Source organism: Ursus americanus, chromosome 18 (genome assembly GCF_024610735.1).
Source record: "Ursus americanus isolate L20-20 chromosome 18, mUrsAme1.1.p, whole genome shotgun sequence".
Taxonomy (NCBI): Eukaryota; Metazoa; Chordata; class Mammalia; order Carnivora; family Ursidae; genus Ursus; species Ursus americanus.
Window position 1 is genome coordinate 1,977,739 of NC_142144.1, and position 26,068 is coordinate 2,003,806.

General features: G+C 57.4%; 2 protein-coding genes across 2 annotated transcripts; both read right to left on the minus strand.

Annotated features, from left to right (window-relative positions):
* Window positions 1-6,825: 6,825 nt before the first annotated feature.
* LOC123802796 (beta-lactoglobulin-1-like) lies at window positions 6,826-10,108 on the minus strand. The gene is made up of 6 exons (XM_087869670.1): window positions 10,013-10,108; window positions 9,503-9,642; window positions 8,833-8,906; window positions 7,738-7,848; window positions 7,091-7,195; window positions 6,826-6,842 (listed from the first exon to the last, which is right to left on the minus strand). The coding sequence occupies exons 1-6, from the start codon at window positions 10,106-10,108 to the stop codon at window positions 6,826-6,828; spliced, it is 543 nt and encodes a 180-aa protein (XP_087725796.1).
* Window positions 10,109-10,263: 155 nt separating this feature from the next.
* LOC123802790 (beta-lactoglobulin-2-like) lies at window positions 10,264-20,501 on the minus strand. Its single transcript, XM_045813681.2, has 7 exons — window positions 20,406-20,501; window positions 19,818-19,957; window positions 19,111-19,184; window positions 17,543-17,656; window positions 17,001-17,105; window positions 10,712-10,828; window positions 10,264-10,436 (listed from the first exon to the last, which is right to left on the minus strand). The coding sequence occupies exons 1-7, from the start codon at window positions 20,499-20,501 to the stop codon at window positions 10,264-10,266; spliced, it is 819 nt and encodes a 272-aa protein (XP_045669637.1).
* Window positions 20,502-26,068: the final 5,567 nt, after the last annotated feature.

The window sequence follows — 26,068 nt, forward strand, 5'->3', positions numbered from 1 at the left end:
GGTGGGGGGTGCGAGTGTGTGTGTTTGGGGGGCTAGACTGGAGACTGGGGGGTAGGGGTTTTCGTCCTGGCACTCCCAAATCTTTCCGTCCCTCCCTCCTTCCAGCTCCCCCTGCCCCCTCCACCCCGGTCATACAAGTCATTGACATCAGAGGTCAAGACCAGAGTGTCCGCTGTGAGCTCTGGGCCTCGGACTCTGCCCTGAGGGAGCCCTTTCCTGTGGCCCCCAGCTCTCCTTCTCTGGGAGCCCCGGGACTTTTGGCCACCCTCATGGACAGGCTTGCTGCTCTTACCATCATAATGCCCATCTATGTGTCTGGGGGTGAGCTGCTGTCCAGCCCTGCCTTTCCGGGGTCCACCAGCACCCACAGACACAGGGAGACCAGCTCCCGGCCTCAGAGAGGTCACTAGCGCCTTCACCAAGGGGCTGTCCCCGTGGGCATCCAGGGTGGGACCTCAGATGACAGCCCATGGCTCCTGGGGGCCTTCTTCTGCCCTGGGAGGGGTCTTCTGTCTGTGTCTCGGGGTGGGTCCTGGCGAGAGGACGGGAGGGGGAGGCTGGGCAGGCACGTGGGCACAGGCCCCACCTGGCAGCTCCCACGCACTGGTCACTGTGCATGCCTGGCCTTGGTGGACCCAGGACAGTCAACGGCCACGTCCGAGGCGCACTCAGAAGGCTCTGGCGGACACGTCCTTGCAGACTCGACATCAAGCCCACACTGCGGATGTCCCCGAGGGCCTCTGATGAGATCCGTTTGTGGAAGTCCAAAATGGCTCTTTAGGAACGGTTCTGAGCCTGGCCCACAGTTCCGAGTTAAGAGGCAGACCGGCAAAAGCAGGACGGTTGAGCCTCTCGGGTGAAATTTCCCCGCCAGCATTTCTGTCCAGTTCGGGTGGTTTTCCCAGGCTGCGTTCCTACAATAAGAGGACGCGGGTGCCACCAAGCGGCCGTCCCAGGGATGTCCATGTCCCGCACTGTGCGGGACCCCGCGGAGCTTCTCCTGGGCAGCCAGGTTCTGCATTTGAATGACATCTTTAGGATTCAAAGTGAGAAACCCCGCGAGAACTGCTTGTTTGCCGAGGGGCCACTGAGGCCCGGGAAGGGGCAGCCCCTGGCTCGGGCTGCTCTGAAGCTGTCGCGCTGAAGGCACGGGACAGACTGCTAGTTTTTTAGAGATAGGCACGGGCCACGGAAAGTACCACCGCAGGGCTGTCTGTGGAGTGCGGGTCGTAGGGACCGGCGTCCTGGAGCGCAGCAGGGTTCTGCCGGCAGGGCTCCCCACCACCCCCAGGCCAGGCAGCTCAGCTTCGCAATTTCTATGGAGCAGTTTTGATGATTAGGTGGGAGGTGGATGGGAGCGGGGTCTCCAGGGTGCTGTGGCTAGCGGAGCAGGGCTAGGCTGTGACGCGGAGAAGTGAGGCTCCTTCCTATGAAGCAACCGTGGAGACCGAGGCAAGGAGAGGCCGCTGTTTGCGGGAGCCTTGTCTGGGCTTGTACACGAACTGGGAAGGCTTCCGCGTGGTTTTAGGGATACCCCAGTCCAGATAACTGCATGGCAGTTGGGTGTATTTGTGGGGGTTTAGTTCTGGGTTCTTTACTCTGTCCCACTGATCCATGTGTCTTTGCCCCTACAAATACCAGTCTTGATTCTTTTGGCTATATAATAAGATTTAAATGTGGTAGACTGTTTCCTCCTGTTTTATTATTTTTTTCAAAATTATATTAGCTATTCTAATACCTCTGTCTTTCCAGGTAAATCTTAGAATCATCTTATCTATGTCTACAAAAACCCTGATGGGATTTTGGTAGGAATTGCATGAAAGCTGTGTACCAACCGGGAGAACAGACATCTTTTACTCTGCTCAGTCTCAGGTCATGAACACAGTAAGGCTGTTTGTTTAGATTTTCCTTGATTTCTTCCATCAGCATTGCATCGTCTTCAGCGTCCAGATCCGGTGTACGTCTCATCAGATTTACATCAAAGTACTCCACTTTTTTCAGGCGTGAGTAGACCTCGTATTGTATTTTTAATTTCAGTGTCCACACGTCCATTGCTAGTATGTAGAAATGTAATTGATTCTTGTATGTTTATCTTATATCCTGCCACCTTGATGAACTCATTAATTCGAGGAGGGTTTTGTTTGTTTTCGTAGATCCTACCTAGATAATTGTGTCGTCTGCAAATAGAGATACTTTTATTTCTTCCTTTTGGATTCGTATGCCTTTCATTACCTCCTCTTGCCTTGTTGCCCTGGCGGGAGCTTCCTGCAGTCCAGTGACTGAGGATTGGGAGCGGGCCTCCTCGCCGTGTTCCTGATTATTCACCATCCAGTCATCGTGGATGAAAGCAATCATCATTCCCCATTAAGTATGGTGTTAATTCTTTATTTTTTAAGATTTATTTATTTTAGAGCGAGAGTACAAGTGGGAGGGGCAGAGGGGGAGGGAGAGGGAGAGAATCTCAAGCAGACTTCCCACTGAGTTCGGGGCCAGACACCTGGGGCTCGATCCCGTGAACCCGAGATCACAACCTGAGCTGAAACCAGTAGTTGGATGCTCAGCTGAATGTACGACCCAGGCACCCCTAAGAACAGTGTGAATTCTAACTTTTTTGTAGGTGCCTTTATCAAGTTAGCGAAGCTCCCTCTGTTCCTATTTTTCTGAGTTTTTTTTAAATCACAAATGGATGCTGAATTTTGTCCAAAGCTTTTTCTATGTTGATTGATATGATCATATGATTTTTCTTTGCTATCCTAATAATACAGTGGATTACACTGGTTGGTTTTCAAGTGCTGAATGAGCCCTGCATCCCTGGTATAAACCCCACTTTGTTATGGTATATAATTATTTTTATATATTGCTGAATTCTATTTGTTAATATTTTGTTAAGGATTGTTGCACCTGAATTGACGAAACATTAGCCTGTAATTATCCTTTTAAAAAAAACTTTCTGTGGTTTTGGTATCAGAGAGTATTAGCTTCATAAAACAAATCTGGAAATGTTCTTTCCTCTTTTATTTTCTGGAGGAGGTTGTGGGGCATTCACACTAATTCTTTGAAGATTGTGTAATTCTCCTGTGAAATCATCTGGGCCTGAAAATGTCTTTTTGAGGAGTTTTAAAATTAGGAATTCAATTTTCTTAATAAGTGTAGGGCTATTCAGATTGTCTAGTTCATACCGGATTAGTTGTGGTACCTTGTATTTTCCGAGGAATCGGTCCATTTCATCTAAATTGTCAAATTTATGTATATAGAGGTGTTCATGGTACCACCTTATTATCCTTTGATGTCTGCGGGCTGTGGTGATGTCCCTTCTTTCGTTCCCGAGTTAATAATTTGTGTCTTCTCTCTTTTTTGCCTTGGCAGTCATGCTAGACGTTTCCTTTCCAACGTTGATGGCTTTTCTTTCTTGTTACCGTCTCACTGCACGAAGACGTGCGGCATGGCGCTGAACAGGAAACTGGCACGGGACAACTTCGCTTTGCTGTCCGTCTTCGGGGGAAAGCAATCAACTTCTTACTATAAAGAATGATGTTAGCTGGTCACATTGTTTGTTTGTTTGTTTGTTTTTTTAAATTATCCGTTTAAGGATGTTGCTTCCAGTCTGGGGTAGGATTGTGTTTTATTTTCGGCTTCCTTCTAGCGGACGGACAACTTCTGGCCAATAGTCGGAGAAGGGAGGTGATGTGTGTACCTGTCAGGACCGAGCATTGAATGGATGGCTTGGGGCCCTCTGGATGTCTACATTTCCCCTCTAGTAGGGTGACCAGCAACCTCCCGGGGTGGCAGATCACCCGGATTCCTCAGGGGCCACGCGGTGCATTTCCTTCTGTAAAGCAAATGGCAATAAACAGGAACTGAATCTGGTGTTTTAAGCCGCTGAGATTTTAAGACTGCTTGTTAATGCAGCGTAAACCGGCTTGTGTTGAACGACACTCCTGATATGTGAAAAGTTTGCCTCATAACAGGGATATGGTATTTTTGAAAAATATTTTTTAAAAATCAGTTAAAGGTGCTTATGTGGGCGTTTCACCCTTCATGTCTTAGCTAGTGAGTTTTTGATATGTATCCTGTGGAAATATCCTTGACTCTCTGGGTTAAGTCATGATGTATTGAATTCATTGTTAGAGTCAACCTGCTAATAAATCATTCATATCTTTGTGTCTTTATCCCCAAAGGGGATGGCTATCCTCTTCTTCCTTCTCTTGCATCCTCCTCCTCCAGCTTCACCATAGGACAGTCCAGCAACTTCCCATCTACGTCTACACCCCGGACGACCGTACGAGCCAGGAACCATCTGATAGCAGTTTGGTGGTCCTCACCCATAAGCTGAGAAGGTCTGGGACTGCTCTTTATTTTCTATAGCTATTGTTATTTTAAAATTTTCTTCTTAAATATTAAAAATAGGGGTACCTGTGTGGCTCTGTCGGCTCAGGTCGTGACCTCAGGGTCATGAGATCGAGCCCCGCATTGGGCTCCACACTCAGCATGGAGTCTGCTTGCGTTTCTCTCTCCCTCCCTCTCCCTCTGCCCCTCTCGCTCATGCTCATGTTCTCTCTTTCTCTAAAATAAATAAATCTTTTTAAAAACTTAAAAATAGAAATGTCATACAACCCAGCAATTCCACTTCTAAGTATTTACTTGAGGAAAAAGGAAACAGTGATTTGAGACGGTATCTGCATGCCCATGTTCCCTGCAGCATTGTTTATAAAAGCCAAGACGTGGCAGCAGCCCGCGTCCTCCCGCAGGTGAACAATAAAGGAGACGTGGTGTGCATATACGCGATGCAATAGTGCTTACCCCCAAGAAAGACTGAAATCTTGCCGTTCATGACGACATGGAGGGTCCTAGGGGCTATTGTGAAATCAGAGAAAGACAAACACCATTTGATTTCACTTATATGTGGAATCAAGAAACAAAACAAAGGAAAATATAAGCCACAAAGAAAAACACAGACTCACAAATACAGAGAACAAACTGGTGGGTGCCAGTATGTGGGGGTTGCAAACTAGGTGAAGGGGATGAAGAGCACAAACTTCAGTTATTAAATAATCACGAGGATGAGACGTCCAGCACGGGAACACCGTCAGTAGTACTGTAATGACTGTACCGTGACCGCTGGTGACCACACTTACGGGGTGAGCATTGGGTAGGGCACTCGGTTGTCCAGTCACCAGGCTGTACCCCCGAAACTCACACAGCATTGTGTGTCAACTATACCTCAATTAAAAATTAAAAAATTTTTCGAAGTTTTCCTTTTAGCCCAAACTGGTAATTGATATTTCTCTAAAAATATATCTATTCCATCTGTATTTTTAAAAGCTTTAAAAATTTTAAATTTTAAAAAAATTTAAAAATTTTTATTTTATTCAAAATAAAAAATATTATAGATAAACTGTTATGTATCTATAACATTTATATATAATTTTTCATATATAAAAATGCATGTATTTATTTAAAAAGACCTTCTTTTTTTTTTTTAAAGATTTTATTTATTTATTCGACAGAGATAGAGACAGCCAACGGGAGAGGGAACACAAGCAGGGGGAGTGGGAGAGGAGGAAGCAGGCTCATAGCAGAGGAGCCTGATGTGGGGCTCGATCCCATAACGCTGGGATCACGCCCTGAGCCAAAGGCAGACGCTTAACCGCTGTGCCACCCAGGCGCCCCTAAAAAGACCTTCTTCTATGCCTCCATACCCTACATTAGTGACACTGAATATCTGTGGAAAACAAGTCTCCCTTCCACCTCTGACTGCTTTTCCAGACCAGTGACCAGGGAAACCTCTACCACGTCCTAGCCCGTGTGTGTGTGTGTGTGTGTGTGTGTGTGTGTGTGTGTGTGTGTGTGTTCATAGGCACGTGACGCTGGACGCCCAGGCTTCCTGGTAGCAATTACCCTCCTGCTTCTGAAGGACGGCCTGGAGGGCCACAGGGCTGAACTTCCGGAAGAGCACAGACTTTGGCAGCTACTTATTTACGGTTTTCTATCCGTGTTTATTAGATTAAGTGCCGTTTTCACTTGTCCTTTGCGACGTCTGCGCGGCCCGCAGCGTTAACCCACGCGCTGCCTCGCGGCCCTGTTATCTTGTTCCTCAGGTTTAAGAGAGACCCCCATCATGCGTGCTGATCCCCAGATGTCACGGGCGGTGGTGCTGAAGCCTGAACCCCCCCGCACCCCACCCCCCAAGCCACGCATCCCGCACGCGTGACCAAGAAAGACCCAGGCAGACTGCTGGCTGGTTGATTTCTTTATTGCTGGAGGAGGAGGGGCTCAGAGCAGGAGACCCAGGCTGGGGCCTGAGGATCCCAGGGCCTGGAGAAGCAGGTCCGGCAGGACCTGGGGCTCGGGTCCTCCTGATTCCTCTGACGGGGGAGGGAGGGAGCGGTGTCGTCTCTGGGCCCTGAAACGGACGAGGACTCCCCTGTGATTCCCGGGGAGCCTGCTGGGCCCTCGCCAGCCCCTCCCAGCCTGGGGGTGAGGGACGGCCTCTCCGCCTCAGGCTGAGTGGTGGTCACCCCACGCCAGCCCCCCATGTTTGCCCACACCCTTGCCCACAAGAGGCCATAGGGACATCCGTGTGGGCGCTTGACCAGGACATGGGGAGGACATCCCAGAAAGGCTGTTGGAGAGGGGGGGCCTGTGGCCAGCCTGGCCCTCGTGGTCGCCAGGAGGGACACCAGGTTCCTGCCATTCCCGCAGAGGGACCAGGGCCCGATGGAGGGGAGCTGGGTGTCCCCTGGGATGCCCCCACCCGTGCATGTGCCCAGGACGTGGGGGCAGGGCTGGTACGTTACCCCAGGAGGCGGTCAGGCAGGAGCTCACCTAGATGTGGCACTGCTCTGTGGGGGGAGGGAGAGACGTGGGGGGGTCACAAGTGACCAGGACAGTCCAGGGCCCAGAGGGGTGTGGCAGAGGGGGTGGGGCCGGAGGACTCCGACTCAGGGGCTCTGCACCTCCCACCCCCCATCCTGGAGGGCCTGGGGAATGGGGGCCGCCGTGGGAGGCAGCTGGGCCCAGTGCTCGTGGCCGTCTGGTGGGTGAGGCGCGTGCGGCGGGAAAGCAGGGACGTGGGATGTGGCGGTCTCACCTTCCACCTGCGTCGGGTTGAAGAAGAGCTGGATGTGCATGGGCAGCGTCTTGAGGGCTCTGTCGAATTTCTCCATGACCTCGTTGTCGACCTTCAGGGTCCTGGCTGAGGGGGGGGGCAGTGGGTCAGTCCCCGGGCTCCGGGGTCCCTGTCCCCTCCGCTTCCTTCCGGGACGGCACTGGGATGAAAGGGCTCCCTGCCCCGGGCTGTTGGGTCTCCTGCGCCCGCGGCTGCTGACTTATGCACCAGGGAGCCTCTGCTGCCCCAGCGCCGTGGGCCCCTCGGGAGCCGGCGAGCACCCAGTGGTACTGCTCGTGACCGTGAAATGTGACCCTACACTTGTTTTCAGGATGCTGTCGCTTAAAGATATCTTTATATCTGACTTGTTATTTGGTGGAATAAAAGAAACTCTGTTTGCAAAGGCTCTGAACCTGCCTGTTCCATGGAGATTGTCATAGGAACTTGTGGCTAAACTGCCCCTCAGCCTACATCTGTCCCTTGTCACCAGCCACCCACAGTCCCCAAGATGCCACCTTTTTCAACACCTGGCCGCCCTCTCCTGACAAGACCCTGGGGGACCCCCCTTGGGACTCGGGGCTTGTGGGCCGCCCGCAGCCGGTGCTCCCTGCGGGCCCTGGGGGGCCTACCCAGGTACTGGCACACCAGGCTCTGCTCGGGGGCGTCCGTGTTCTCCATGCAGAAGAACAGGTAGTTCTCATAGTCCGTGTCGAGCACGAAGACCTCGTTCTCCTCCAGATCTGGGAGAGAGACCAGGATGGGGGCGTATGGGGTCCTCCATGACCACCACGGACAAGGCCCGGGCAGGGGGCTTCTCCAGCACCCCACACGGCACAGGGAGTGGGGAGGCCCCAACGGGTACCTGTGGATCCCAGCAGAGCTGCTATGCCACGTCCTAGAGGGGCTCACTCATCACTCAATCCTGGACCCCCCCACCCTGTGTCCTGGGACCCAGAGGGGCTCAGAGGTGAGTTCCCACGCTGATCTTGAGGGAAGGGGCACCTCGGAGAAGAGGACCCTCCGGGAACAGGGTCAGTTTGAGGGGGTGGAGCTGTGTTGGCATGGTGACGTGGGGCACGAGGGGGTGGGCCTGGCCCTGAGGCAAGCCCCAGGGGTCTTGGGGGTCCTGGGAGCTGCCAGGGGCACAGCATCACAGGAAGTGCCAGCGTCCCAGTCCTCTTGCACTGGAAGGTGCCGGAGCCCCTGGGGCCACCTCCGATCAAAGCCAGGCCCGGGGACCGGCCCAGGGCAGGCAAAGTGGGACGCAGCCCCGGCTGCCCGGTGTGGGGACAGCCCTGGGGGAAGCTGCCCCTGCTGCGCGGCCTTCTCATCTAGGATTTAGTGAGGAGTGTGGGAACGAGCACAGGAGGGAACGATCCCTAGGAGGAACCCAGGGGGCAGGCTGGGCGTCATGGGGCGCCCTGTCAGGGGGCAGGCGGTGTCTCACTCGCGGCAGGGGGCCTGGGAGGGCAGTGCAGGGGGTGGTGGACCCAGATGCTCCCCGAGGCCCCGCCCATAGACGTTGAGCTTGGTCTCGTGGCCTCCGGGGTCAGAGCAGCCCAGCAGCGACCTGCCCCAGGCCCCAGGCCCACAGCCATGAAGGTGGGAGGAGGGGCCGTGAGAGCTGGCCCTGCGAGGCACCCTCAGGCTGGAGCGCAGGCCCCCTGCCCTGCCTGTGAGCCAGCGGGTGGGTGCCCAGCGTGGCCCGGGAGCCCAGCACTCACAGCTGATCTTGAACTCGGCAGGGACCTCGGTTTTTTCTGCCACGACCTTCTGCTCAGCACACCTGCCGTCCTCCCTGGAAGAAGGTTGTCTGTGGGCCGGCAGCACACTCCTTATTGTGATAGAGCCGAACCACAGGTGGGGAGCAGAAGCCGGGCTCCGGGAAGGCCCTGGGCTGCACACACCGTAACCTCTAGGGGACCGGGGGGACAGGCCACGAGAGGGCAAATGGAACCAGAGGGGAAATGGGCTGGGAGTGCCCTTGCGCCCACAGTCAGGGGTGATGATCTGCCTTTGGCTGGTAATCGTGGGGTTTGGGTCCTCCTCTCTGCCCCCCACACTCACCCAGCTCTCTCCTATACCCCCACTGCCACTCCAGGGGCAGACAGGGCTCTCGGCAGGACCTGCCCAGGCCCCCAGGGCCCCAGCCCCACAGCTGACCAGCCGGCCTCCACACAGGCCCCTCTGTGCACTGACTTGGGGCATTGGGGCAGCCCTGTGTGGTCGGCCTGCTGGCCCAGAGCCCGGGGCGGGGGCTCCGAGGGCACCGGGAAGCACCCACAGGGAGCCGGCTCCCATCGGGACCCTGCCCTGCCCACCCACCTGCCCGCCCACCTGCCCATCCAGGAGCCAGGCCCTCGCCGGCCCCCAGTCTGGGGGCTGAACACCCACCATTTGCTCAGAATGATCTCCAGGTTGTCCTCGGGGGTGGGTCTCAGCTCCTGGACGTACACTCTCAGAGGGGCGTTCTCGGCGTCCAGGAGGGAGATGTCGCTGGCGGCCATGGCCATGGAGTGCCACATCCCAGCCACCTGGGGAGGGGGCCTTGAGCTGCCATCGGGGGCGGCAAGGGGCCCCGGCCCCACGGGGGGCTCTCCCTCCCACCCCGCCGGGGGCCGAGTCTAACTGGGGTGGCCGTCTGTGAGCTCTGGATGACCCTCGGGCTGCACGATTTCCACATTTGAAATAACACGCCTGTGTTACCCAGGTGGGTCTGACGTGCACATCACACGAGTTCCCTAGAACCTCCTGGATCTTGGGAAACCAAGTGACAAGCCGCCCTGAAGACAGAGAGCCAGGTGGGGGCTTCCCGACATCGTGGGGTCCGCTCGTGCTCGTGTAGCTGAGCTCCCGCTGCCCCGCACCCCTGCAGCTCACCCCCCACCCCAGCCGTCCTCCCACCTTCTGGAGGTCCATGTTCTGCACGGTCTGGGAGACGTCGATGCCCTGAATGCCACACGTGAGGGCCAGGCCCAGGGCCAGCAGGAGGCACTTCATGGCTGTGGCTGTGGTTGTGCTGAGCTCCCGGGAGTGACGAAGGCCGGGCAGCGGGCTCGGGCCCTTATATAGGGGCCGGGGGCCTGCAAGCCAGCACCGTCCAGGCCCCCCAGCCATGCGGTTCCCTGAATCCCCCGTGGCTCATCCCCAGAGCCTCAGGGGGCTTCCTCCACCAGGACAATAGGAGGCCTTCTTCCTCTAAGTGGGAGCGGGAAGGTCCCTGTGTCCCCGGGGCCTGGACGGTTCCTGGCAGGCACCAGAAGGGAGGTTCCGGGCCGGGTGGGTGCGGGCTGGTTGCCGGCGTCAGGAACACTTCCTGGGTCGTGATCTTGGGCAACCACAGATCAGAGTCAGCACTGAGGACAGCTGTGTCCCGGAGGGTGAGCCAATGGCTGGAGAGCCCCATGCCAGCCCTAGGGTCTGTGGACACCGTGCCCGTGGGTGGCCATCTGTCCTGCACAAGGGACAGACATCACCTACACGTTTACCCCTCTCCTTCCTGCAGGCACCGCCTGCCCACCTTCCCCCCCCCCCACCGGGCCACCCACCGTGCCCGGCCTCCCTGAAAGGCTGCGGTCCTTCCCGGTGTTTCTCCTGTTTTACTCTCCGCCTCAGGCATCAGCTCCTCCTCGGTCACCCCACCCACCCACTGCAGGAAGGGGCGCGGGTGGAGTGGGTTCAGGTGGCGCTGGAGGATGGGGCTGGCCGGCAGCGAGTGCTCTGCAAGCACGGGCCGTGGTCATCAGCGGGGTCACCCAGACCTCACTGCAGGGTGCTGGCAGCGGTCATCAGCAGGGTCACCCAGACCAAGGTGCAGGGTGCTGGCTGTGGTCATCAGCGGGGTCACCCAGACCAAGGCACAGGGTGCTGGCCGCGGTCATCAGCGGGGTCACCCAGACCAAGGTGCAGGGTGCTGGCAGCGGTCATCTGCAGGGTCACCCAGACCTCACTGCAGGGTGCTGGCCGTGGTCATCAGCGGGGTCACCCAGACCAAGGTGCAGGGTGCTGGCCACGGTCATCAGCGGGGTCACCCAGACCTCACTGCAGGGTGCTGGCCGCGGTCATCAGCGGGGTCACCCAGACCAAGGTGCAGGGTGCTGGCCGCGGTCATCAGCGGGGTCACCCAGACCAAGGTGCAGGGTGCTGGCAGCGGTCATCTGCAGGGTCACCCAGACCTCACTGCAGGGTGCTGGCCGTGGTCATCAGCGGGGTCACCCAGACCAAGGTGCAGGGTGCTGGCCACGGTCATCAGCGGGGTCACCCAGACCTCACTGCAGGGTGCTGGCCGCGGTCATCAGCGGGGTCACCCAGACCAAGGTGCAGGGTGCTGGCCGCGGTCATCAGCGGGGTCACCCAGACCAAGGTGCAGGGTGCTGGCCGCGGTCATCAGCGGGGTCACCCAGACCTCACTGCAGGGTGCTGGCCGCGGTCATCAGCGGGGTCACCCAGACCAAGGTGCAGGGTGCTGGCCGTGGTCATCAGCAGGGTCACCCAGACCAAGGTGCAGGGTGCTGGCCGCGGTCATCTGCAGGGTCACCCAGACCGTGTGCAGGTCCCCCGGGGTGCGGTGCACGCAGGGGCAGCACAGGCAAGTTCCATGTGGCTAAGTGTGACAGTAAAGGCCACGGTGACAGTCCTGCATCTGCTGGATCCCTGGTCAGCATTGAATGGAGGCTGGGGCTTCTCCTACACTCACTCTGGATTCTTTCCCGTAGAGGCCATTCATCCCTGTGCCGGGAGGGAGCCGGCCCACCAGCGAGATGGTGGTCCTGGGCCATGGGGCTCCTGTCTCGGGGTCGGGGCAGGGAAAGGAAGGGGATCCGGTGGCCACTCTGGTGCAGCCCTCCTGTGGCAGCGGCGTGCAGAGCCGTCTCCTGTGGCGCCCAAGCCCCGAAGCCCCCACGTCTCCTGGGGCAGGTGGTAGGTCTCAGCGTGGCGTCCTCCTCAGGGAGGCTCTGCACCTGGGACGTTGGGACATGGACTGCAGTTCTAGGTCTGCTAGACCCGTTTGGGGGGTTGAGGCAAAGGAGGGAGGAGTGGACCTTCTTGCCACTCGCTGGTGGAAGGCCTGGAGGGCACAAGTGAGGTGGACGTCGGCGGCCTCTGCGGGGTGAGCCCAGGAACAGCGGCCCCTCCGGCCCTCCCCACGCCTGCCTGTAGTCCGGGACAGCCGGTCACGGCCAGTGCTTCCACGTTTTACGCTGAGTGGCTGGTGGCACACTGGGTTGGATGGCGTCCCCCAAAACTCATGTCCCCCCAGAACCTCGGGGTGTGACCTTATTTGGAAACAGGGCCTTTGGGGCTGTGATTACGTCGGATGAGGCCCGTGGGAGCCGGGGCTAATGTCTAATGTCCTTTTAAGAGAAAACGGACACAGAGGGGACCCAGGCAGGAGGCCGTGTGACGACAGAGCCAGAACTTGGAGGGATGGGGGCCTGGGATCGCGGCCGCTCCAGAAGATTTGGAAGCGGCCAGGACCGAGGCCTTCGGAAGGAGCTCAGCCCTGTCCACACCTTGACCGTGGGCTTCGGGCCTCAGAACTGGGGGAGAATAGGCTTCTGTTGACAGAAGCCCCCCAGCGGGCCTGGCCCAGGCGGACCCTGCTGGCATCCGCGGTGACCCAGCTGTGAGACGGGAGGCAGTGCTCCTAAGTCCCGCTGAGCAGGGTCACGCAGTGCAGAGGACGTGGCGGTCAGCCAGTGAAAGCGAATGTCGTGTTTTCGGGTAAGCTTGGGAAGTGCGGGACCCACCAGCCGTGGAGGCGTCTGTCCGGCCGGGTCTCAGAGATTCCACTGTGTCCTGGCCCGCGGTGACCGCAGAGCACACTGTTCAGGACGGGCCTGTTCATTTCTTCGAACAGTGTTCCACAGAATTCTGCTGCAGAAACACGAAAGAGTAAGACGCCATGCCTGGCCTTGGGCTGTTGGCGTTGTCCAGGGTCAGGGGGAGACCGAGGCCCTGGGGGTCCCACTTTCGCAGGTCGCTGCCCCAGCGAGCGGGGCCTGGGAGGAGACTGTGCCCCGCGGGCCCTTCCCCTCCTGCTGGGAGTGGGCCAGGAGGGCAGGCCTGTCAATGCTGGAGCAGGGAGTTCCTTCCAGGGCTGAACTCCTGGGGCCGGGGAGGGGGTTGGTGTCAGTGGGCTTTTATTCCGCAGAGAGTGCTGTGTGCATGGCCGCCCTGTCTCCCCGGGACCCCCTCCCTGCAGCCGGGCATCAGCGGGACCTCACAAGTGCGAGTCCGCGTTTTGCTGGGTGTGACGGCGGTGGCCAGCACCAGGTGCCCCCATGCACAATCGTGGGTTACCTTTTTCCTGGAAAGAACACCCTTCCCTGGCAGGAGCTCCCTCCCTGCACGAGTCCTTGACAAACCTGGTGCCTCCGGGAAAGTTGGCAGTTGAATGTTTGCAGTCATTGTCACCACTCACGTTGTTATCGTAGCACATACCATATAAAGCTCCGAAATTGTCCCCAGTGTGTCACCAAACAGTGTCTTTTTTTTATTGATTTTTATTTATTCATTTGAGAGAGAGAAAGAGAGAGAGAGTGTGCATGAATAGGGGGAGGGGCAGAGGCAGAGGGAGAAGCAGGCTCCCCTCTGTGCAGTGAGCCCGACGCGGGACTCGATTCCAGGACCCCGGGATCATGACCTGAGCCAACCGAAGGCAGATGCTTCACCGACCGAGCCCCCCAGGGGCCCCCACAGAGTGTCTCTTAAAAGCCAGATCACTGCTGCTGGGGGGGACAGTATGGCAGTTCCTCAGAAAAGCAAACACGATTGCCGATGCCCCACCACCCCCCTCTGTGCCCCGAGGCTCTGAAGGCAGATCTTGAAGTGGTACATGTGCCCGTGCTCGCGGCAGTGCTCTTCACGACGGCCGGAGGACGGAGGCAGCCCAAGCGTCTACTGACAGGTGAGTGGGTAAGCAGGACGTGGTCCGTCCACGCCGTGGAATGTTACTCGGCCTGAGAAAGGAAGGACTCCCGCCACCCGCCGCGATGTGGACGGAGCTGGAGGACGCGGCACCGGGAGAGACGTGCCCGACACAGAAGGACACATCCGGAGGGGCTCCGCTTGTGTGAGGGACCTGGGGAGTCAGAGTCATGGGGACAGAGCGGGGGGCGCCAGCGGCCGGGGGAGGAGAGACATTGTTTAATGGGGACAGAGGTTCAGTCTGGGAAGGTGACCAGGTTCCAGGGCAGACGGCGGGGATGGCTGCGGTGTGTGGTTCATGCTGTGTGCATTTGGCCATAATTACAACAAAGTCTAATTGCCTGCACGGCCCTGCTTGAGCGCACTCCCGACCTTCCGTCCCCAGGCTCCTTCTGGAAGCACCCATCTTGGGAGGGATCTCGCTCTGTCTCCTCCAAGGGCACTGGAGCTCCCCTGGCCCCTGCCAGGTCTTCCGAAGAAAGGCCAGTGCGGCCTGCCCTGCAACCTCCATCTAGAACCTTCTTGTGCCGAATAATCCTGGGGTTAGCACCAAAGCTCGTAGCTCAGTGTTGGTGAAGATTGGTTCTGAAATGAGCCCAGTCTCAGGCCTGGTCTCCTGTGGAAGGGGAGCGCATCCGGAGGCGGCTTCCCGTTGGAAGGGCCCCTGGATCTGCCGGCCATGGGCACTGGGTGACCTGGTGTCACGGGAGGGACTCCGGTTTGATCCAGGCAGGGAACACGGAGCGTCAGGAAACACCAGGCCGGGGTCACCTTCTTCTCTAGAGTGGGGGGACCCATGACAACCTGCCACTGTCCCATCCCAGGGTCCAGACCGATCGGCCTTCCTTGTCCACCTGCCAGGGTGCTGTGACTTTCAGGGCTTGTAACTGTGGGGCCGCAGGGAGGAGCGTAGAGGTGGCTTTGCTGACTTTGAACTAATAAGGAGGGGGCAGGAGGGGCCCAGCAGGAAGTGTGGCCGTCAGCACACCTCGGGCTGGCCCTGATGTGTGGGCCGAGGCCCCAGTGGGCAGGGGGTGGCGGTGGCCGCGGCAGTGGGACGGGGTGGGGGCGGCGGCGGCGGGCCCGCAGCCTGTGGATCCCGAGCGCTCTGTGTGTGCAGACGTGGTTGTTTTCTCCTGGGGTCCCGCCAGCCACTCCCTGAGCCCAGTCCTGCCCTCTCCACGTTGCAGACAAGAAGCAGACATGCGGCGGTGAAGGGGCCTGCCCTGGGGTCCCCGGCAAACAGGTGACGGCAGGGCGGCGGACAGGCCAGCCTGCAGCGCACGCTCTTGGCCACAGCACCCACACCTCACTGCCACGTGGGCCACGCGGGCCTCTAGTAGACCACCGACAAGTGCAGAACTCGGGCCCTGTGCCCGACGCCCCGTACTTCCCGCCCACCCTGTGCTCAGATCCCATCACTTGTGTCCCCGGGGCTAGAGCCGCAGGGCCTGGCTCCACGTCCGGCTCGGCCTTGGATCGGGCTGCGTGCACCTGGGGCCGCTGGCTGCTCGGCCACCCTCCCTCGGTATGGACGGAGAGCGGCTTGCCTTCCAGGGCTAACACCCGGGCAGGGCCTTGGGGGGGTGCAAATGTCGGGACATTTTCCTGTTCCCACTTCTCTCTTGAGGGGAGTGGATCAGGTCTGCAGCAGCTCCCCTGCTGGGGGCCCGGAGCCCTAGCAGGACGTTGGGGGGCGGCCTTCAATGCTGCTGTCCCTGCACCTGACCGTCCACAGCACGGGCTGTGTCCCCTCCCTGCTCTGGAGCTCCAACACCCCCCACCTCCAGGGAGACGGGATGGCAGGCAGTACCAAGAAGACCCCTGAGACATTTCTTTTTCAAGCAATGGGACTAAAAACTTATGATTCCCCAGGTGTCCCGTCCTGTCAGCACATAGGGCTTCCGTGTCCTGGGACGAGGAAGATGCCACACGCGGTAACAGAAGAAGAACAGGAGAAGAACACTCCTTACACTGGGTGGGGACAATGAGGGGTCCTGCTGGGACCCATGCTGACGCCACTGCCCACCCCCGCCCGCACCCCACCCCCCGAGCCGCGCATCCCGCACACGTGACCAAGAAAGACCCAGGCAGACTGCTGGCTGGTTGATTTCTTTATTGCTGGAGGAGGAGGGGCTCAGAGCAGGAGACCCAGGCTGGGGCCCGAGGATCCCAGGGCCTGGAGAAGCAGGTCCGGGAGAACCTGGGGCTTGGTTCCTCCTGATTCCTCTGACGGGGGAGGGAGGGAGCGATGTCGTCTCTGGGCCCTGAAACGGACGAGGGCTCCCCTGTGATTCCCGGGGAGCCTGCTGGGCCCTCGCCAGCTCCTCCCAGCCTGGGGGTGAGGGACGGCCTCTCCGCCTCAGGCTGAGTGGTGGTCACCCCACGCCAGCCCCCCATGTTTGCCCACACCCTTGCCCACAAGAGGCCATAGGGACATCCGTGTGGGCACTTGACCAGGACACGGGGAGGACATCCCAGAAAGGCTGTTGGAGAGGGTTGGCTTGTGGCCAGCCTGGCCCCCGTGGTCACCAGGAGGGACACCAGGTTCCTGCCATTCCTGCAGAGGGACCAGGGTGCAACGGAGGGGAGCTGGGTGTCCCCTGGGATGCCCCCACCCGTGCATGTGCCCAGGACGTGGGGGCAGGGCTGGTACGTTACCCCAGGAGGCGGTCAGGCAGGAGCTCACCTAGATGTGGCACTGCTCTGTGGGGGGAGGGAGAGACGTGGGGGGGTCACAAGTGTCCAGGACAGTTCCGGGCCCAGAGGGGTGTGGCAGAGGGGGTGGGGCCGGAGGACCCTGACTCAGGGGCTCTGCACCTGCCACCCCCCATCCTGGGAGGCCTGGGGAATGGGGGCCACCAGTGCAGGAAGATGCTGTCCTGATGCCTCTGGAGCCCCTGACTGGGGGCCGGAGCTGGGACGGCGTGCAGGGGAGGGGCCGCTGTGGGCCGGAGCTCACCCTTCCCCTGGGTCAGGTCCAGGATGATTCGCATTTGCATGGGAAGAGTCTTGAGGACTCCATCGAATTTCTCCATGACCTCGTTGTCGACCTTCAGGGTCCTGGCTGGGGGGAGCGGTGGTCAGTCCCTGGGCCTTGGGGCTTTGATGACCTCGGAGAGCCGCAGCGGCCCCGCCCAGGGAGTGAGTGCAGGAAGGACACACTGGCTCCCTGAGGTCAGCTCTCAGGGTGGCCTCAGGGGCTCAGCCCACCTGCCTGCAGGGTCCCCGTCCCCTCCCTTTCCTCCCAGGGCAGCACTGGGAGGAGAGGGCTTCCTGCCCGGGTTCTACCCACTGCTCCGTGTGACCCCTCTGCTCGTAGACAAACCCCCGTCTTCTGCATCAGCCCCGCTCCGCCTGTCCCTCGACCCCGCGACCCCACACTGCTCACACCTGATCACCTTTGCTAACGTGAGCCACGGGGGCTGGGAGGCAGCCCTTCCCCCTTCCGCCCCCAGGGCCCGGCGGAGCTGGCGAGCGCCCCTGCGGGACCCCGCTACGCACCCAGGTACTGGCATATGACGCCGCTCTCAGCGGTGGGCGCGGGGGCCTCCATGCAGAAGAACAGGTAGTGGGTATAGTCTGTGTCCAGCACGGAAATCTTTCTTTCTCCTTGGTCTGGAAAAGAGGCCAGAACACAGGCCCGAAATCCGTCTGAGTGCCCCCGCAGCCCCCCTCGTGGCCTCAGGCCTCGTCCCCGACACCAAGGGCACACGCCGCACCCCCAGGCCTCGCCTTCCCCTGCCCTTCATTTCCACCGCTGCCGCTGAGAGCCCTCAGCTGCAGTGGGACACGGTTATGGACTCCCCAGTGGGGTCCTGGAGGGGCTCCGGCTGCATGAGACCAGCCCCTCCTACACGGGGCCAAGACCGGAGTACCCAATTCTCAGAATGTCTGTACTCCACGACACGCGTCTCAGATTCGCTGCCCTGCTTGGGAAAAGGCAGGGTCCCACACGTTCTGTCCGTGCCGTTCTGCCATCTGGCTCCTTGTCACACACTCAGGCACGAGGACCCAAGTGACCCCACCCCTGCCCCGTGACAGGTGCCCAGGTCCTGTGAGCAACGACAAAATGGCTCAGGACTGGCACCCGCTTGAGCTGAGGCCTCTGCGTGGATAGCAAAGAGCAGAAGAAAGACACGAACGATGGGGGTGCTAGGCTGGGCCACGATGCCCCCGCTCTTCAGAGGCAGGGAGCCGGGGAGAGCGTGTGGGGACCCTAGTCTGTGGGGCCCGTGGGCCTGGCAGGGGGACGAGCAGGGTCCCGCCAGCCTCTGTCCAGCTCTTTGGAGACTCCCGCCCCCTTCTCAGTGGACCCGAGGCCCTGCAGGTGAAGTGGCTCTTAGGGAAGGGTTCGGCGGAACCGGGGCAGGGTTTGGTGGCTGTCCCTGGCAGCAGGGCCTGTCCCCACCCACCACAGCCACTGCCTCTCAGAGGAAGAGGATGCCACAAAACGTCAGAGGCTGGAGGCCCCACAGACTTGGGAGAGGACAGGTGGCCCTGGTGGCAGGGGAGGGCCGGACTCCACGGGGAGGGCCCAGAGGCCTGACCCAGAGGAGGCCGAGGGCAGGGCAGGAGGCTGCTAGGCCCAGGGGACAGTGCTGCTGGGGTACAGAAAGGCGGGAGGTGAGGCGGATTAGGACCAGAACATTCCAGAAGCAGGTTCCAGGACACAGAGGAAATGCATTGTGTTTATCCGCAGGTCTGGTTTATGTGGACGTCTAAGGAGCCACAGGCTGCTGGTCCCTGGGCAGGGAAGTCCCCGCACGCCTGTCCTCGGACGCGTCCCTGCGCGGACCCCCATCTGCACGGCAGCACGGACGTCACAGCAAGCCAGATGCGGCTCTGCTGTCTTCCCACACCATGCAGGGGGCGCGGGGGCCAGGAGGGGACTGAGCCCCGGACGGAGGGGGGTCCCCAGGCCTTATCACCCCCGGAGCACCCTTTGTGGCGATGGCACAGGAGAAGCAGGGATATAGAGGGGGCCCAGAGCGGGAGGGGGCACTGCTCTTCCAGGGACGCCTGAGGGGGACTGACGGGGGGGGGCACAGGCACGGGGTGGGGGTACTTACAGTCGATCGTGAACACGGCTGGGTCCTCAGTCTTCTGGGCCATGATGTTCCCCTCAACGCATGCACTGTTTTCCCTGAAAAGCCAAAGAGTGCTGGGGGTCCTCCATGAACCCCAGTGTCGGGAGAGGAGCCGGCTCCATGAAGTGTCCACGGGCCCTGTGGACAGCCCGCCCCATCTGGCCCTGGGCCAGCTGAAGGCAATGCCATGAGGGGTTGGCCCGAATGAGAGTGGCCTTGTGGCCCCGGCAGGTGACTCAGGCAAGGTGACAATGGGGCAGACAAAGCCAGCCAGGACACCTGCCTGGGGGCCAAGGGTGTGTACCAGCTCGAAACTGACCCTGTCTGGGAGGTGCTGGGTTACAGCACTTCCAAGGACCTCATCGTGGGTCACACTCAGAATTCCTTGAGCCCCCGGCCCCCACTCCAGGGGCAGACAGGGCTCATGGCAGGACCTGCCCAAACCCCCAGGGCCCCAGCCCCACAGCTCACCAGCCAGCTTCCACACAGTCCCCTCTGTGCACTGACCCACTGTGTGGTCGGCCTGCTGGCCCAGAGCCCAGGGCGGGGGCTCCGAGGGCACCGGGAAGCACCCACAGGGAGCCGGCTCCCATCAGGACCCTGCCCTGCCTGCCCACCTGCCTGCCCACCTGCCCATCCAGGAGCCAGGCCCTCGCTGGCTCCCAACCCCGGAGCGGAGGCACACCCACCGTTTGCTCAGAATGATCTCCAGGTTGTCCTCGGGGGTGGGTCTCAGCTCCTGGACGTATACTCTCAAAGGGGCGTTTTCGGCGTCCAGGAGGGAGATGTCGCTGGCGGCCATGGCCATGGAGTGCCACATCCCAGCCACCTGGGGAGGGGGCCTTGAGCTGTCATCGGGGGTGGCAAGGGGCCCCGGCCCCACAGGGTCTCTCCCTGCCACTCCGGCCCGCTGGCTGGTCTCCTGCACACGTCTCTCAGGCAGCACGGCAAGTGGGTCAGGACTCGGCACGTCTGAGGATCACCTACCACGTGCCGATGCCCGCGTGGGGTTTATGCACGTTTGGAACAACCACCCTCTCCAGCCCCGCGCTGTCCTGAGCGAGCTCCCACTCGGGGCGCGGCCGCGGCATCGGTGCCTCCACCCCGGCAGCGAGAGGGAAACACGGACGTGGCTGGAGCCAGCATTCGGGGGGACGAAGACGTGCCCTAGTTCTATGCCTCGTTTGTCTCCCCTTAGATTTCTGCTGTCGGGCCGTCCTGCCCTCCGTGAGCCACCCCTGGCCCGGCCCCCCAGCACCCACCCCACATGCCCGTACCTTCCTTATATCCAGGGCTCTTGGGGTCTGGGGGATGACGATGCCCTGAATGCCACACATGAGGGCCAGGCCCAGGGCCAGCAGGAGGCACTTCATGGCTGCGGCTGTGGTTGTGCTGAGCTCCCGGGAGCGACGAAGGCCGGGCAGTGGGCTCGGGCCCTTATATAGGGGCCGGGGGCCTGCAAGCCAGCACCGTCCAGGTCCCCTGCCACGCGGTTCTCAGAATCCCCCATGGCTCACCCCCAGGGTCACGAGGACATTTTCTTCCAGGATAGCATGAGGTCCTCTTTCCGGGACAGTGTCACTGACTTCCTCCTGAGTCCAAACAGGAAGGTCCCCGTGTCCCCAAGGCCTGGATAGTTCCTGGCAGGCCCCAGAGGGGAGGGTCTGCGTGTGGGTCCAGGCTGGCCGCCCGGGTCAGGAACTTGGGTCTCTATCTTGGGCAACAGGTCAGCGTCAGCACTGAGGACAGCTGTGTCCCAGAGGGTAGGTGAGCCCCACGCCAGCCCCAGGGTCTGTGATGATGTCGTGCCCATGGGTGGCCATCTGTCCTGCACAAGGGGCACACTTTGACACACTCCTGGTCTCTTCCTGTGTGCACCCAGTTCACACAGCTGTCCTGAGTGTGCATGCCCTGGGGCTGGGCATGGCCGTGTGGTCTGCTGTGCTCCATGAGGACCCCCTCCGTGCTCCTACCTGGCCATCCAGGCCCATAGGTCATCTGGGGGCGAAGGATGGGCTCTCAGATGTTTGGGCAGACAAGCGGCATGCAGAGTGTCCGGAGGACTCCGGCAGGACCCCCACAGCCCTTGCCTTCCTTCCCAAGGCCACCCTCATTGGGTTCTAGGTGCCTAGGACCCCGAGATCATGACCTGAGCTGAAGGCAGACGCTTCACTAACAGCCTCCCAGACACCCCGAATTCCATGAATTTCTAAAAGTCACAAAGTCTTGACAAGGTGATTTTATATTACCCCGATGCGTTTCCCTTGCAAAGTGAAAACCCAGAAAAGCAGCGATTCCTCACGCGTTCTTTCAACACAGGAGCCTGACGGAGGAAACGGCGTCTCTGAGGGACACAGGCCGCAACAGAATCCCCACCTCTGGGGAGTGGTTGGGTGCGCTCTGACCTGCCTCACAGAGTGGACAGGATGATGCCCGCTCTGCCTGCAGGGGGAGCTTCCTGGCCCTACTGGGTCCCCTCTGCAGCAGACCCCACATCGCCAGGGCCCCCTCTGTGTCGGACTCCATATGATGCAGGGGAGGGGCTCTGGCCAGTGTCCAGCTGGGGCTCTGAGCTGGTGTGATGGGCGCGGGGCAGCTCATGCTGCCCAGGTGTGAAACTGGCCCCTGGGTGGCTGAAGGTCGTACCTGTGGCCATCCCCAGGCTCGCACCTCTGTGGGGTGGCAGGACAAGTGGGGCCCTTCATGCCCAACACAGACAGTAGGCTCAGCCTGCCAACGGAAGGCCAGCTCCCTGGGGCTCCCCACTCACCCGGCCTCCCGTTTGTCCCCGGCTCTGGGCTGGCCTGCAGTGGGGCCCATTTCCCTCCTGCCCGCCTTTCACGATGGCCACAGGACCTCGCTGGGTGGCGGTGCTGGGCCGTCATCAACAAAGTGCCCTGTGTGTCCGTCTTGGAGTCTGTTCCAACAGCTTCCCCTCAAAGGGAGAAGGTTGTAATGATGGCGGGTAGGGAGCACACTTAGAACAACAAAGATGGAGACCCATCCCCTGATGTCCACCCACCCTCACCCTTGCTGGCTCTTTCTTCCCTGCACTGCAGGGCCCAGGGTTTGGGTGACGATGGTGCCCTGCCCACCCACCCTCACTGCCATGCAGTCTGGTTTCTGCCCAGCCTCGCCCCCTGCAGACTCAAAGATGGCTTCCAGGGGTTGTCCCCTGGTGGGCTCTCCACCAGGGCAGACTGTTGACCAGTCCTGGCTCTTTTGGGAACACCCTTCCAGATTTCGGGGTTCCTCACCACTTGGGCTGTCCCTGAATTTTCCGTCCTCCTCCAACTGACCTTTGCATTTCACCTGTAAATTGTCTACGTCCTCTGTTCTCTTCTCACTGCATAAGTATTTCTTTAGTAAACGCACCATTGGGCATGCCCCTTACTGGGCTCCCCACCTCAGCCTTGCCTCGTTCTAGGCACCAGAGAGGAAAAAGTCCCATGTGCCAATGGGATTGTGTTGCTGTGATACTGAAACACAAACAAATAAATGCAGATACCCTCCTTGCTGGGAGGTGTTCTAACCCGAATGTGCATCCGAATCACAAGAAGGTGTGTACCTGGATTCCTTCAAGACCCAAAGGCAGAACCTCCGGGTTTGGGGATCGAGAAGTTCTATTTACTGGCTGCTTCTCCCCACCTCTGATTCTGATTCAAGCTGAGTTAAAGCTTCTCCAGCAGGGCTCACAGTCTGTGGGGTTGTCGAGGGATCTTCTGCTCGCTCAAGATTTTTAGATGTTGACTCACTATCCCTTGTCTAGGGCCTAAGCTCCTGCATTCCCTGGCTTACCTTTGAATTTTGCCCCAAGTCCATACCTAAAATGCTTTTCTGCAGCATGCCACCTGGCAAACCCATCCTCCCTGTTCAAGACAAGGCTCAGGGACCCTTTTTCTGAGAGGGGCTTTCCTGAAGGTCCCAAGTATTTGGGGTCCATACTGTCAGGGCCTGGTTTCCCTGTGGCACCCTCGCCACCTTGCACATATCCACATAGGCGGGTGAAGATTTACGCCATACTGAATATGAGCCTTGACAGATGCCTTGTGATCCTTCTGGAACATAGACCATGGGAGGTCTGGGACAAGCTGTTATGAGAACATTTCCCCCTTGCCACCACATCTTCCTAGGAGGCCACCACGAGAAAGCGTCCCCTCCTCCCGGGTTCTGATGCAGTATGAGGCTTCTGCCTCTCAGGGCACAGCTACTAAGCTCTGTCTGGAAGGGGCTTCTTAACAACAGGATTTCCCACCACTACTGTTGCATTGCCATATCCAGATCCTTCTGGATCTGGTGTCATCCTGTAAAACAAGGGACATGGGGGTTGGCACCCTTGCTTGTCTTGTTTTTGCTGTTGATATAAGTAATACAATTTCTGAATCTAAGAGAGGCTCATTGTTTCTTTACCAGCTGAAATTGTCAGGCTTGCTTGACACATATACCTGTTATATCACCAATAACACCATTTGATCCATATTTGTATAGCAGAAATAATTGTTTTTGCATTTTGAAAGTTACCTGTATTCTATGTAGTAAATCTCTGCAGCATTCATCCCAGAGCTGACTGTTCAAGGGGCTCTACTGAGGCAGTGTTGAGATAGCGAAGATTGTAAAAACAGGGCACACAGCACCATAAATAGTGTTTGGGAAAAAGAATGAAGGATGGTGGATGGTGGATGGTGGATGGATGGACGGTGGATGGTAGATGGTTGGATGGATGGATTGTGGATGGATGGTTGGCTGGCTGGCTGGCTGGATGGATTGTGGATGGATGGTTGGATGGATGGATGGATGAATGGTTTCCTTAACTCATATTGGATAGGCCATTTAGTTTCTCATTCTCACAGTCCCTCCAACTTTCCAAGGTGCTTTCATGTCCTTTGTCACCTTTGACCCCTCCCACTCAGCTTCCTGTGCAGGTGTCAAGAATGAGATAGAATGGGCCAAATCCCTGACCTATATTTATTTACCCACATTTAGTAACCAAGGCTGGCCTTGAGTCCAGGGCTGTTGAGGTCAGCCAGAAGCTGGTTCTGGAACAGAACACCATGTCCAGCTCCCAGGACCCTCCTCAACCTGGTGTTGGGCCATCTTCCTGAACCCAGGGTGAGCCCAACACCTGCCAGATTCTGCTGAGTCCTTGGGCACTTCCTCACAATGGATCTTTGTGTCTCACTGGCTCAATTTTTGGCTCCATCTGGGGCTTCCCAATAACCCAAGTGACAGCTGAATCTGGTAATTAGCTGAGTGGGGCAGGAAAAGAGGTGAACATCATTCAGTGTTAGGGCTCCAAGTGGTAATTAGGGCTCTAAGGTGGCGCTGATAAATATTTACAAGGAGAGAGTCAAAGTAGGACTCAGAATCCTGAACTTGGCTCTGTTATTCCCCAGGCTTTCTCTACCTACCCAGAAACACCTGACGCAGAGGACAAACCAGGGCAGACACTTTCTGATACTTCAACTCATGTTTTAGGATGATCAAAATTGGATTTTACCCTCTTTATGAGCTAGACCAGTCTATGGTTCTTTTTACCGTAAGAACATGGAAATTGTGGGGCAACTCTTGAATGAAAGAGAAAATTGCAGAATATTTAGAAAATGAAAATGAACACACAGTGGATCAGATTCTGAGAGATCTAGGTAAAGTGACACTCAGAGGAAAGTCTGTTGTCCTAAAGATAATTTTAATAAATAAAAAGAATGAAAATGAATTAATTAGCTATACCATTCAAAAATTAGGGGGGAAAACAGCATAACCATTCTAAGAAAGGATAAGGAAGAAACTGCAAATATAAAAGCAGAAGTTACTGAATCAGAAAATAGAAAAATGGTATATTTGGTCAAGTGGTGGTTCTTGAAGTTCAGGGCCCTAATCAAGGAAAAAGGGAAAAAGAGAATTTACATCAAATAATAAATGCTATTGGGAAAATAACCATGAAAGGACAAGAAAGTAAAGAACCATTAGGAGGAAAAGATTTACTTTACCTCATGGAATAAATAAAAAGTTGGGTGAAATAGACAGTTTCTAGAAAAATATAAGTTACCCAATCTGACAGTGAGAGAATTATAGAGTGTTAATGGACCAATTTCCTAAAAAAAAAAAAAAAAACTAAAAAAAGGAAAGATAAGTTACTAAGGAGGTATTTCCCCCCAAAATACCAGTTCCAAATAGTCTTACAGGGAAAATCTAGCACTCCTTTAAGGGACAGTTAATTTGAATGTTAAAAAAATAAGGAAACTTCCCAAATAATTTTTATGAAGTTAAGACTTTGTTTCCAAAACCTGCGAGGAACTGTACAGATCGATCTCAGTTTTGAATATCAGTGTAAAATTACTAACTAAAATATCAAACAAAGCACAGTAACACTTTCAGAGGGCAATACCTAAGAGCTTCGCTCCAGGATTATGAGCATAATTCCTATTAGTAAACTTATTGATAAAATTCATCATAGTAATAGATCACAAGGGAAAATTATGTGATCATTTCTAGTGATGCTATCAAGGCTCTGATAAAATTCAGAATTATTTTTAATAATAAATTTAGCAAAAATTACACAAACCCAATGTGAAAAAAGAATTACACCCTTGAGGACCCAACAAAGGACACAAACAAAAGAAATACATGTCATTATTGTGGCTGAGAACGTTCCATAAAGATGTCAATTCTCCTCCAAGTCAACCTATAAATGTAATGCAAGTCCATAAAAATATCAGCCATAGTTTGTACCAGACCATTTGATCCTAAAGTATATTTGAAGATTTAAATAAGTAAAAATAAGTAATAAAATTCTGTTAAAGAAGACTAATAAGGATGAACTATCCACACCAGATGTTAAGATACAATAATTAAAACATTGGAGCTTTGGACTACACTAAGATAAAAAGCTTCTGCACAGTAAGAGAAACCATCAACAAAACAAAAACGCAGCCTACTGAGT

Coding starts and splice junctions, on each gene's coding strand:
- LOC123802796 (XM_087869670.1), bottom strand. CDS start 10,108: ATGAAGTGCCTCCTGCTGGCCCTGGGCCTGGCCCTCACGTGTGGCATT. Junction 7,849..8,832: donor TGCCGAGTTCAAGATCAGCT/GTGAGTGCTGGG, acceptor TCTCTCTCCCAG/ATCTGGAGGAGAACGAGGTC. Junction 7,196..7,737: donor CCTGGTGTGCCAGTACCTGG/GTAGGCCCCCCA, acceptor CCCCCCCCTCAG/CCAGGACCCTGAAGGTCGAC.
- LOC123802790 (XM_045813681.2), bottom strand. CDS start 20,501: ATGAAGTGCCTCCTGCTGGCCCTGGGCCTGGCCCTCATGTGTGGCATT. Junction 19,958..20,405: donor GAGCCCTGGATATAAGGAAG/GTACGGGCATGT, acceptor CCCCCTCCCCAG/GTGGCTGGGATGTGGCACTC. Junction 17,657..19,110: donor AGCCGTGTTCACGATCGACT/GTAAGTACCCCC, acceptor CCTCTTTTCCAG/ACCAAGGAGAAAGAAAGATT.